The following is a 13824-nucleotide window of genomic DNA, read 5'->3' as shown; positions in this document are numbered from 1 at the left end:
TTCTTTATTTTTCTTAATTTAGGCCACTTAGCTTTCAACTGATCTGTTTTTCTGTTTCATACATTTTGTATATTTTTGTACAGTTTTGTTGTGTTTGTTACACTTTCTATCAACAACTCAGCCCTTTTACAACCATTTCATTCCATTCAACTTCCAGCTTACAAGTTCTGCTTTTAATATTCAGTCATTGTGTCAGCTACTTAAGCATTGCTTCAGTAGTTGCTTCAGCTTATTCAGCATTGCTGCAACCTCATTCAGCTCTCAGCATTCACATGCCTTTTCTAGTTTTACTTTATGTTGTTGCAATAAAATTCAACATCATGGAGATTGGAACAGTAAGAGAAGCTAATTTTCACCATTTGCCTGTTGTTTCAGCACCACCACCACCACAGCATCCACCTGCAGTGTCTGGCCCGGGGGGTTAAGATATTTGCTCATCACTCCCCACAGTTATGTTCACATAGAGATATTGGGGGTGATGAACTTGAAACCAATGTCTAACTATGCTCTGCCATAATAAACATTTCAAATGTCTGTTGTGTGAATAAAATGGCCATTTCTGGCTTCTAGGCTGGTTTTGGGAGGAAGTTAGGGTCTTTCAGTTCATCCTGTTCCTTGACAATAATCATAATTGTGTTCAAAACGACTGGTTGAAAAAAAAGGGCAAAAAGAAAACAGGCACTATTATTCAGCATGTAAACATTTGTATTTCTGATGCTTCTGAGTGATCGCGACATGAGGGTTCTTTTTAAACATTGTCATGAATTTCAAGCCTGGTAGATAATGATAAAAGACCTGTTTTGGCGTTATGGTTTGGAAAGTAACTGTTACTGTCAAAGTATTTGTGTTTTTGTACTTGTGTCTTTTCTGTGTCACTGTAGTTTTGTTTTTTGTCTTTCTTTTAGTGGGAAGAAGTCAGCGGCTATGATGAACACATGAACACCATACGAACATACCAGGTGTGCAATGTCTTTGATAGCAGCCAGAACAACTGGGTACGCACCAAATACATCCGCCGCCGTGGTGCTCAGCGCATCCACGTCCAGATGAAGTTCTCAGTGCGTGACTGCAGTTCTATACCCAATGTCCCTGGCTCCTGCAAGGAGACCTTCAACCTGTACTACTATGAGTCAGACTCAGACATGGCTACTAAATCATCCCCATCCTGGATGGAGAACCCCTGGGTGAAAGTGGACACTATAGCAGCTGATGAAAGCTTCTCTCAGGTTGATCTTGGTGGACGCATCATGAAGATTAACAGTGAAGTCCGGAGTTTTGGACCTGTTTCGCGCAATGGCTTCTACCTCGCTTTCCAGGATTACGGTGCCTGCATGTCACTCATTGCTGTCAGAGTCTTCTACAGAAAATGTCCCAGAGTGATCCAAAATGGTGCCGTCTTCCCTGAGACTCTGTCTGGAGCAGAGAGCACCTCACTGGTGGCTGCCAGAGGGGTGTGTGTTCCCAATGGGGAGGAGGTGGATGTACCCATTAAGCTGTACTGTAATGGGGATGGGGAATGGATGGTACCCATCGGGCGTTGCATGTGCAAAGCTGGCTATGAAGTGGTGGACAACGGTACACTCTGCAGAGGTAGGAACCTGCCACTGCTACTTCTGTTTACTTTTCTTCATTTCATGCCACAGCAGATTTGTATCTTCTTGTGTCAGATGCTGAACATTTCATTTAGTCAACTGAAATTTTACTGTTAACTATAATTGAGTGGTTTTAGCCTCAGTAGCAGTATGGGAATGAAAATATAGGCACATTGGTCAAGACTAATAAAACATAGTAATAATAATTATAATAATTATAAATAATAATATCTCAGCAAGTATTGCACCGTGTACAAAAATGTAATCAAAACATGATTATAGAATTTTTTATTTCTAATGTACTAGAGCCATTAGCAAGGCAAAGGTTTCACTTATGCATTGAAATACCTGGACCTCTGTTATTTTTGAAGACATTCAGTCAGTCAGTGATGAAACGTGGAAGTCACTAGAATTCATTGTGTGGGGAGCATGAATATCACTCAATACAGTATTTGTTGAGATATTTCAGCATGGAGACAGCAGCACTGACTGACAAGGCAGCATCATTTTGCTGAGCATGTGTACAAATACACACTGTAAAAGAACAGCCCACTGCACATGGCCACAGAGAAACTGGAAATTTGGTGCCTTTTTGGAGCACCTTGTCAGTAGTTATTGTAAGATTAATTTCCCTAGCCCAAGGCTTTACATTGTAAGCCCTGCTATACAACTGCTATAGACAACTGCTATACAACTGCTATAGCCTGTCAATGTGTCTGTTTGCAGTTCCAATGGCTAAACAAAGAACATCAATTAAAAAAATTTTACAAAAACTGTCCGCCAATATTTTATCCTAACTACAATGGAGTTTTTTATTCTCAGACTATTTCAATTTGAGTCCACACATAGAGCTGCATGTTCTTCAAACAGTTCAACCTTGGTCTTACCAGTCCATCAAACATTTTCCAGTAGTGTTGTGGAGAGTCAAGCTGCTCTTTGACTTACTTCAGGTCAGTAATGCACCAACTTCCTCTGTGGTGTCCATGGCAGTACTCCATGCTCCATGATGTGTGTGTGGCTGACTCATGAACAGAGATACGAACCAGCTCAAATGATTGCTTTAAGCCTTCAGCTGTGACTCCGAGCTTCTTTGTTACATTACTGACGGAGTAACAGCAGCCACAGAACTGAATCATCTTCATCTATATACAGTTTGTCTGCCTGTGGACTGATGATGATCTCAACTCTGTGACCATTTCAGCTTCATGCTCATCACCTCTTCTTCATCCTCAGTCTCTGAGATCTTTGTTGTGAGGACTGGTTCACATCAGCTGATGTTTCTCTAAATCTTTGAGTGATGTTTTTAAGTCAAAGTGTGTCTAACCATTTAAACCTCCAATCTGGTGTCCCTGACTGACTGACTGACTGACTGACTGACTGACTGACTGACTGATATATAACTCCTGTCTTCAGTTAGCCTCTGTTGATGAGGGGTTCACAGTCTGTTTCAAGCTACACTGAGACAGTTTGAATCATGTTTTCAAATAGAGTGTGTTTGTTCATTAATGTAACTGAGATAAAGATCTGATCTTTCAAAGAGTGTGTTTTATTTTTCTTGCCACTGTATTTTAGTTGTATTTTTCTCAACTTTTATACCATGGTTTTCTCTGTTCATATAATTTGGTTAGTTAGCTACTTTCCATTTAAAACAGTTTCTAAGGTGTGCAGTGATGATTCTGATTCAATTGTAATTGAGACATCCTGTGGTTGCCAGCTGTGCACACTCTTCCTGGTATTAAAGTCTTCTATCCAATCTGTATCATTAATCCTGATGATCTGCTCCCCTGGTTCTCCCCTGGTTATTGGCTGAAGAAGGACTTTACATAATCCTTAGTGTACAAAGAAACCTCTGTAATCACAAAGCAAAAACTGAGCTTGCTAGGGGGCATGCGCTGTGACAAAAAATGGATTTCTTCTATCTACATATGGCATTTAAGACTTTGGAGGACAGTAATTGGAAGACAACAGCTTTATACCACATTAGTGGAAATGATAGAAATGTATCTCAAACTATAACTAAACATGTTTCTACAATTACACTTTATTGTGACACTAGGATTATGATAGGTTTGTGTTGTTGCTAAACCGAGCCTATAGGTTCAGTCCATTACCAAAGAATATTTATCTCTATGGTAATTAGTCAGTTTTTTTTCGTCTTGAACAGCAAAGGCACTGCAAAAAAATAAATAAATAAAATGATTGAATCATAAATAAATTGACATTTAATCTTACTTAGACTTCACTTTTTCTATGTGCACCTGATCTTCCTCTCTCACTCTATCACTATCTCTCTTTTTCTTTGTCTCCTCATCTTGTCCTGTCTATCTTCACAAAGCTGAGCTTTGATTGTCTTTTCATTTTTATCTGTCAATGAAGAAATTAAACTGATATCTATTTAATGAAAATGTATAGGGGTGCCAAACATACATTTCACTTTATACAAACTGACTTGAAATAAAAGAATCTTTCATTGAAAATGTATTAGTCTGACAGTAGATGGATATAATTATTGTTAGCTAGCTATGCAACTAGTTAATTCACTCAGCTGAAACTAACTCACAATGGACGACCACATACGGAAGATACTGGTCACATGATGTCTGGGAAAGAAAGATTGAACTACAAGTAGTTGCCACCAAAACTCTAGTTCCTTGTAGACTTGTAGTAACGACAAGATCACCCTCACACAAGCAATGACGCTGGTGATCAGATTAGAAAGTTTGAGATCTTGTCTTGTTAATTTTGTTATATACACTTTTGAAAAAATACAGAGGTCCAGTGTTGTGTACAATGAACTATATACTATACTATATAAACACACTATAGTTAGGATCAATTTAAAAGAATTAATCTAATTTGTTACAGCTAAATTTGTTTAGTTATTTATTTATTTTCTTCTATGATTTGGTTGAAACATTGAATTTTGAGTCAACATAACAGTCACAACCCAGCTCTAAAGCCATGACAAAATGCAAGGAAATGCAGGTTGGGACCAACAATTATAAATTTATTGACAACAAAATGATGTTAGTCACACAAAAGAACTAAGACAAGCTGTGAGATGTGGATAGATAGATAGATAGATAGATAGATAGATAGATAGATAGATAGATAGATAGATAGATAGATAGATAGATAGATAGATAGATAGATAGATCCCCTAGGGGAAATTCATGTGTCCAGTAGCTCATTGTTGATAATAATAATAAATTAAAAATAAATAAATAATTAGATTAGTCCACTTCCTTTGGCTGAGGTTTTGTATAGCCTGTTGGCAGTGGGAACAAAGGATCTCCTGAACCTCTCTGTTCTGCAGCGCAGTGAGATGAGACATTTGTGGCACCTGTGGCTGCTTCACTGTCCTGCCAGAATGTTGTGGAGAGGATGGTTGGCATTGGCCAAGATGTCCTCAATCTTACATTGCATGAATCTCTCCAAAACAGTCTTGAGTGAGTCCAGACTCCTGCCAAGCACAGACCCAGCCTTTTTGACCAGCTTGTCCAGTCTCTTTGTGATGCTGCCCCAGCAGACTGCAGCATAAAAGAGTACACTGGCCACCACTGACTTATAAAACATGTGCAGCACTTCACTGCAGACGTCAAAGGACCTGAGCCTCCTGAGGAAAAAGAGCCAGCTCTGACCCTTCCAGTAGATGGCATCCATGTTCAGGGACCAGTCCAGTTTGCACCACCTCAATGTCCTTCCCTTAAATGTTTACTGGCTGAAGTGTGGGCCTAGACCTCCGAAAATCCATGACCATCTCCTTGGTCTTGGAGGTGTTCAGAAGGAGGCAGTTGTTGCCCCATAAACTGACAGCCATTGTCATATCCCTGTACTCCTCTTCCTGCCCAAGGAGGGATCCACCCCCATCCCTTTCAGCTTGTCTTTAAGAATTGGAGGTTGGATGGCGTTAAATGCACTTGAGAAATCAAAGAACATAATCCTCATGTAACCACCTGGCTCATCCAAGTAAGAACGGGCCCAGTGGAGCATGTAAAGGATGGCATCATCCACTCCAATATGTTCTTTGTAGGCGAACTGTAGGAGGTCTAGTGCATGTTCAACCTGTGGCCTCAGTTTTCCACAGGACCAGGACCCTCCCTGTTTGAGGGTTAAGTTAAAGATCCTATGGAGAGGCTCAGCCAGCTGGGCTGCATAGTCCTTTAACAGCCTTGGACACACACCATCCGGGCCTGTTGCCTTTCCAGGGCGTAGCCTCTTGAGTTCTGCCGTCACCTCCTCCGCTGGACAAGAGACTTGACCCCAGCGTCGAGGGAGTTGCAGCTGCAGTTTCAGGTTGTGGAGGAAATGCCATAGGAGAAGCTGCAGCTGAAGCAGTGGGAGAGAGAACAGGTGAGGCTGTGTCACACCTGTTGTAGAACAGGTTGAACTCATTGGCCTTGTCCACATCACCTGATGTTGCCTGGCTTTGCTTCTCATTATAGCCAGTGATGGTCTTCATCCCCTTCCACACCTCTCTGGTGTTGTTGTGTTGCAGCTTCTTCTCTACTTTCTTTTTGTAGTCCTCCTTCGCCTGCTTTAATCTCCTCTTCAGCTCATGTTGCACACACCTGAGCTTCTCCCTGTCTCCATCCCTGAAGGCCTCCTTTTTCTGGTTGAGGAGGGTCTTGATGTTACTGGTGATCCAGGGTTTGTTGTTTGGAAAGCAGTGTACAATACTTGCTGGATATCACTGTTCAGTGGTGTGGTTGCATATTTGCATATGAGTGGGATGTATAAACTGCACTCTGCTTGTCAGAACACACTGCAACATCAGTGAAGCGCTGAATCCGACCAATTACGCACAATGGCAATGCGCTCAAACTGTGAAAAAAATGACTCAGGATCACGCTCAGACAATTTGGGCAACATACGCAAATTACTTAAAACATCAATATCCCCCGAAAGCTGCTCGGAAACAAAGCCAACTTCCTACCTAAATCATTGTCAGCAGAAATCTTGCCTTCCTTAACCAGCTCCAATCTGGCCTGCTCTGTCTGCTGCCGCATCCTCTCCACAGCCAACTCCTTTTTTCTAACTCTGCTTTTACTTTGAATTTTTCGTGCTCCAGCTCTAACAGTAGAAACTCCCTTTGTTGTTCAAATGGTAAAATTTGTAGTCATTAAAGGTGGAGACAACCCGTTACTGGGAGAAACAGCTGATGGATCCTCAGTCAAAATATTAATTTCCGTTAGGTATGACTTCAAGACAGCCTTTATCCTCTCTTTCTGAGGCTTATCACCCACATCAATGTTATAGTTTTCTGCTATTTTCAGAAGTTGCTCTCTCGTGTACAAATCTAATAACTCTTGAGAAGGAAAAGTAAAAAATTCCTACAGGTACCATACCTACCCATGTGTGTGTGTGAAATCAGTGCAACAAAGTGAAATCTATGGTGGCGCACAAGCCAAACAGATGGCACAGGCAGAAACAAGCGCTCCCCACTAGCTGACTGTCTAACCGAATCTACCTATCTAAACTCAACCCTAGTCTTCATTCAGGTAATGGTGGCAGGTAATTATGCACTATACCCCAGTGGCGAGGGAAGGCAACCAGAAACTGGCGAACCCCTGAACCATGGACATGCTCCCGTGCCAGAAAACACTTGCCTTACATTGATTTCCCTTTTCCACACGAAGACAAGAAAAACTCCTCGCACAAACAAATCATCAGGTCCAACTAAACCAACTAGGCCATCAACCGCGTCCCACAAACAAAAACCCAAATTTCCCGCTATTGGATAAAGGAATTATGCAGGCAGCTCCAACACGCAATCCCAAGGAACCCCCTTAACCCTAACACAAAAGTAAAATATGCAGATGAGCCGAGACAGAGAGAGCTCCAAACAGCCTGAAGAGGTGATCGCTTATAGGACAGATGCACTGATATTAAGTATAGTTTTTACTTTTGAATAAACAAATTAAATCACTCTTATTTTGTTACAAGCTATTTTATTAACTTTTTTCAAGGTAAATATCTGATTCAGTACAAACCACAATTTCTAATTCTACTTGTCACAAGTCAAAATGTTACTCCACATCAGTCACAATATTTTTTACTTTTTTACAACTTCAATTTTACAACAAACAAAAGCTACATTTGCTATAATATAAAAGTAGAATTTTCATTAAGGATAAAACAAACAATTTTGTTCATGTACAATTTTGTTTACTTACTACAAATAGAGACAGGAAAATTCTCTTTTTAAAAACTATGTATTACCTTCTCTGTTATATACTAAAACACACACACACACACACACACACACACACACATACACACATACACACACACACACACACACACACACACACACACACACACAAAATAGAAAAATAAAAATAACCTCAATGAACTTTTCAGCCAGTAAAGCTAGCCAGTATGTACTTTGCACATCAACACTTGTTGGGGAAAGTAACCAAATTAAGTAAAAGATGGTCTTTTCCATGCTTTCTGTTTAACTTTAAAATGTTAACATGTAAAACTGGTTGGTACATCTTTCCTTTAGAATGTGAGATGTGTAATAGCCATGAAGAAGGGTAAAAATCTAAAAAAAAAAATCTTAAAACTTCACTATCCTTTAAAAAAAAGAGACCAGAATGTGTGAATGTAACATTATATTGAACCATTAAATACAAGATCAACAGGCCAAAAAAATAATGAAGGAAAATTGCTGTGGTTGCAATCTATGAACAAAGGTTGCTCTTTTGTGCTCAAGTCAGTTTAAGAAATAACATTAAAATGCTAGTACTACTGAGTTATTGGTCACTGTGAATTTAATATTCACATTTTCAGTGCTACAACATTTATACCACAGACAGAAGTCTGTTAACAGAAGTTTTGAAATAAAGTTTGTTTCTCTTTATAATTTATATTTAACAATGACCCCTTCCATTATCATGGAATGTATCTGAATACAAGCAATAAATGAGAACAAAAAACATGCTGTGTCCAAATCTCTTTCTTTGTTTAATTCAATATTTCGAGCTTGAGGCTCAGACTGCACACTCTGTGTGTCATTTTCTTTGGCTCTATCTGCATGAATATTTTCTGCAGTGAAGGATTGGAATTCTACTGAGTTGAGGTTGGCAATATTCACATTTGTGCAACACTAAACACACCAGTAGTTATACTTAAAGACATGTATTAACAATGTAAAAACACACAATGTCTAATCTAGTATATACAGGTGTGTGTGTGTGTGTGTGTGTGTGTGTGTGTGTGTGTGTGTGTGTGTGTGTGTGTGTGTGTGTGTGTGTGTGTGTGTCTGTGTGTGTGTCTGTGGGGACACAGACAAAGGCCTTTGCTGTTCTACACTAACTCTGACCTGGGCTGGGGCCTTGTTGCCCCTTGAAGAGCTGAGAGGGGAGAGCAGGAGAAGAGATTGAGAGAATGAACAGAGAAAGAGATCTGGTTTCGTTTGGTGACACCCTGGGGGGTCACATGTCACACACTGACCAACACTGACTGGTCAGTGAGGTCCCTGGGGGGGGTCGTCCCTGGATGTGAACAGTGAGGAACTGTGGGGAAGTGAGTTCCTTTGTCTGTGGAGCAAAGAAGCATCTGGTCTCTTGAATGAGTCTCAACACTAGCTAAAATGGAAAGAGAAAATTCAGTAAAGTCATTAAAAATGCCTTTTGAGAGGACAAAATTGTAGGAGAAGTTGAGAGTCAAAGAGCTTGGACCTGATCAGCCTGAAATCTGAATTCAACAGCCATCCAAATACAGAGGAAGGGAATATACCTAGACATTTTCAAGGAGCTGGTTCAGTAAGAAGGCTTGGTTAACTGCATGTAGTGATAGCAATGCTTTATTTTGCTTTCCTTGTCTCATCAGGATCAGACCCAGCATGGATTCAGACAGGATTGATTGACGTTTTAGGATACACTTTTTGTAAGGTTCACGGTGTCCATATATGGCTGTTTTCTGTTTCACTGCCAGTGCAATATTCTAACATCAAAGGGAAGTGTTGAAAAACCAGTAACCTCTAAAAACAGCTTAGAAAATCTACAGATTTGCTGATTATATGCAGTCTCAAGATGGTGTTTTTGAGTTAATGAGTACAGTACATTTTTGTAATAGTTTGTATGACAAATTACTCTTTTGAAGAAGCTGTTTTGCTCAAATCTCAGTGCAATTAGGAGGCTGAACTGGCGTTTCAACTGTGGATAATTTTCCAAGTAATAATGTTTGGGTATAATTATTTCTGGGGGAAAACAGGATAAGAAATGTGCAAGGTGAGTGGAGTCTGGTTATTTTTGTGGCTCTGCTCAGACAGTGTGTCAGGTACAGATCCTGTATAGTTGTGAGAAAGGTCCTGATGATTTTCCCTGCTATCTTCATTTTAGATTCTTTCTAAAGTCAACAGTGATCTCTTCAGTCTTGTTTGGTGTTTAGTGACAGGTTGTTACAAATACACCAGGCAATGAGTTGGTTCACTTGCTCCCTGTAGGAGTCATTGTCATTGCTGATGAGGCCAATCACTGTTGGGTCACCTGCAAATTTGATGATGTGATTTGAGTTGTACTTGGCACAACAGTAGTGGGTTATTAGAGTAATGAGCAGAGGGCTCAGAACACTGCCCTGGGGGAAACAATGTTCAGGGCGTTAGTCTCGGAAGGGCTTTTTCCAATTCGTACTGCTTGGGGTTTGATCATGAGGAAGTCTAGTATCCACTTATACAGAGATGTGTTGAGACCTAGTGGGCCAAGTTTGTTAGCCAGGGTTCTGGGGAAGGTCTGTATTGAATGTGGCGCTAAAGTCGATGAGGAGCATCCGCAAGTAACTTTTCTTATTCTCCAGATGTGCCAGACTCAGGTGAAGTGCTGCTGAAATGGTGTCATCGTGGTTGTTTTCAACGATACATTTTAACAACATAAAGGATTTTAGTCTTTAGATGTCTCGATCTTAACTTATCAGAGAAAAATGCTGAGGAAATGTTAGACAGCTCAGATCCCAGCTGCTGGAGATGTCCTGTCCTGTGTCCACTAAATAGTGGATCGGTGAATCTTTGATTTTTAAAGTGAAACTGCTCTATTGGTGTTTCTACTGGTTTTAATCCCCTCCGTTCGTTACAGAGAGGAGGACACCTCTATGGATAATTTGGCTGCTGGTAAAAACCTGCTGAATGTCTGGTTCATAAGTTATCAAAGGAACAACGAAAACAAAGGGTAGCAGCAATGTCAGCTCCCAATTCCTCCCTGAGTCTCTGTCTGCTGCACAGCGCACCCTCTATCTATTTTTTCAGATAGCTGCAGTGAGAGAGAGTCAGGTAAAGAGGGGGGATGACATGCGGGACACGGGTTGGTCTGGAACCTGGGCCGCTGTGGGTAGGACTAAGCCTCTACCAGGTGAGCTATTGGGTCCCCTGAATTTCTGATTTTTAAATTGAAACTGCTATGTGTTTCTACTGGTTTTAATCTCCTGGTCTGTTTGTTATTGAGATGAGGACACCTCTTTGGATAATTCAGCTGCTGGTAAAAACCTGCTGAACCTCTGGTTCATAAGTTATCAAAGGAACAACGAAAACAAAGGGTAGCAGCAATGTCAGCTCCCAATTCCTCCCTGAGTCTCTGTCTGCTGCACAGCGTCTGTCAAACACTGACTTTAAATGTGAAACTGCTTTATTTTGTGTTTTTAATGATTACAATCACCAGGTCTGTTTGATTTCCTGAACCACTGACACTGAAGGTATCCAAACCAGTAGAAGCTCACAGTAATGATGGTAAAGACAACTCCCATGATCCCACACTCTTTCATGACATCATCCAACACATCTTTTGTCATTGTTATGACTGAGAGACCCCTAGCAGCAGAAGTTAAATTTTTTTTAAACTCTTACAACTCTTACATTTAACTCCATAAATCTTTTGAATTGATCACATCATCCTGACAATCAGCGCACACTCACACAAATTCACATTTTGCACTTTAAACAAATTCAAAATTCACACTTTACACTTCACACAAATTCAAACTGTAATAGGTGAATAAGTTCATACTGTATGAGACAAAAAAAACATGATAACTGCAATAATTCTCTTTTAACTTAAATATTTTAGATCGATTTTTAAGGATATATAAAACTGCTTGAAATTACTTATCATTTTATTTATTTATTGCTATTGTCTGGCAAATATATATCTGAGGTCAAACTTGTTCTCTAAAGTGCTGCAATACGATTTTTGTTTGTCATTCCTATTTAAATATACATGCAAATAAAAATTATGCTCACAGTTTTTCATTTTGGGACTTACCAAATACAGCTATACTAGATTATACTGACAGATAAGTAGTAGTAGTGAGTGAGAATAGAATATTAATTCTTCTACTTTAATCAGTACTCATCACAATTCCTTCTACATCCGTATGAGGTTCTAGGCATCTGGGCCTAATATTATAGGAGCTGTGGCCTTTTTAGTTTATTTTGTCACAGGTGGGCAGGAACCTCTCTAAAAGCAAAACTATGGAAAAATGTGCTTTTACTCTTTAATATGAACCAATAAAAAACATACTGAAGCATTTTTCTGCCTAAAAAACCTTTTGAAATCATTCAGCCTCTCAGCTGTTTTCACACCTTTAAAATTCTATTTGCATTGGCTCAGAAGTGCCCATCCCCCCCTTGTTTGGTCTTATTCGACAGGGCAAAATCATGTCTTTCAAGCTAGAATGATTGACAGAGGCAGTAAACAGCAGTGTTTTCTCTGACTGAAAGAATTGCATCATGGGTTTTTCACTTGGGTATGCTTGCTGTCTTCACCCAGGCCTCATGGAGTGAAAACTTAAATGGATCTTTGCAGATGGACCTCCATTTTTTAGCCAGAAAGCTAACGAATACAAGCATACCGGCTGACACAACCACTTATGCAGCAGGAAGAAGAGAAATTGATGAAATGCGGAGAGAAGTGCTACGAATAGTTGTTCTACTGCCTGCAATGGACTTCTCATGACAATATACATAACATGGAATACTTTGATCTGTGGACCCTTAGGTACACAGGAATAAAAATGATCAAGGAATGGACTTCTAGACCTCCTCAAAGGTAGGGAGTCACCACCACTTCACTGGTTTTGCTGGTGTATGATGTTGTAGCGTGAATACCACAATTTAGAATTTAAGATGAGATAAGATATTCCTTTATTAGTCCCACAGTGGGGAAATTTCCAGCATCACAGCAGCAAAGTGGACAGTACAAAGAAACACACACTGTGGGTGCAGCAGCCTGTTACTGAAGGAGCTGCTCAGTGCTGTCAGAGTGTCCTGCATGGAGTGGGACATGTTGTCCTACAGGGATGATAGCTTAGCAATCATCCTTGTGTTGCTCACTACCTCCACTGGGTCCAGGGGGCATCCCAGAACAGAGCTGGGCTTTTTGATCAGTCTGTTGAGAATTTACCTGTCAGCAGTGGAGATACTGCTGCCCCAGCAGACCACACCAAAGAAAATGGCTGATGCCACCACAGAGTCATAGAAGGTCCTCAGGAGTGCGCCCTGCACTCCAAAAGACCTGAGTCTCTGCAGCAGATGCAGCCTGCTCTGTCAGTCCAGTTCAGTTTATTGTGAACACCCAGGTACTTGTAAGAGTCCACTATCTCAATGTCCATTCCCTTGATGTTCACCGGTGTGGGAGGAGTGTGTTTCTGTCTGCGGAAGTCCACCAGCAGCTCTTTGGTCTTCCCAGCATTGATCTGGAGGCAGTTCCATTGACACCAAACACTGACCAAGTCCTGGGTCAGTTCTCTGTACTCCCTTTCGTCCCCATCAGTAATGAGGCCGACAGAGTCGTCAGAGAACTTGTCAGTGGAGTTGTAGGAGAATTCTTCAATGTAGAGGGTGAAGAGGAGCGGAGCCAGAACTGTTCCCTGTGGGGCTCCCGTACTGCAGACAACTCTGTCAGACACACAGTCCTGGATCCTCACATACTGCAGTCGGGTGGTGAGTTAGTTGAGGATCTATGTGGTGAGATGACGGTCCACTCCTGTGCACTCCAATTTGTCCCTCAGGAACATGGGCTGGATGGTGTTGAAAACACTGGAGAAAACAAAGAACATGATTGTGTTGACAGTGCTCCCAGCCTTTTCCAGGTGGGAGAGGGATTGCTGCAGGAAGTAGATGACATCTCCTCCAATGCCAGGCTGATAAGCAAACTGAAGTGGGTCCATCGATGGGCTCACCACGGCCGAAGATGGTCAAGGACCAGCCGCTCCAGGGTCTTCATCAGGTGGGATGTCG

At 40.9% G+C, this 13824-nt stretch overlaps 1 protein-coding gene across 1 annotated transcript in view; it reads left to right on the top strand.

Annotated features, from left to right (window-relative positions):
- Window positions 1-13824, top strand: part of LOC130174952 (ephrin type-B receptor 2-like) — a 48758-nt gene that overhangs the window by 16184 nt on the left and 18750 nt on the right. The window contains 1 exon segment of the mRNA XM_056385206.1: window positions 906-1590. Within this exon segment, the coding sequence (XP_056241181.1) occupies window positions 906-1590 (685 nt within the window).

Source organism: Seriola aureovittata, chromosome 9 (assembly GCF_021018895.1).
Source record: "Seriola aureovittata isolate HTS-2021-v1 ecotype China chromosome 9, ASM2101889v1, whole genome shotgun sequence".
In the NCBI taxonomy this organism is placed as follows: Eukaryota; Metazoa; Chordata; class Actinopteri; order Carangiformes; family Carangidae; genus Seriola; species Seriola aureovittata.
Note: the sequence above shows the minus strand (reverse complement) of the source record. Positions and strands in the feature narration are given on the sequence as shown.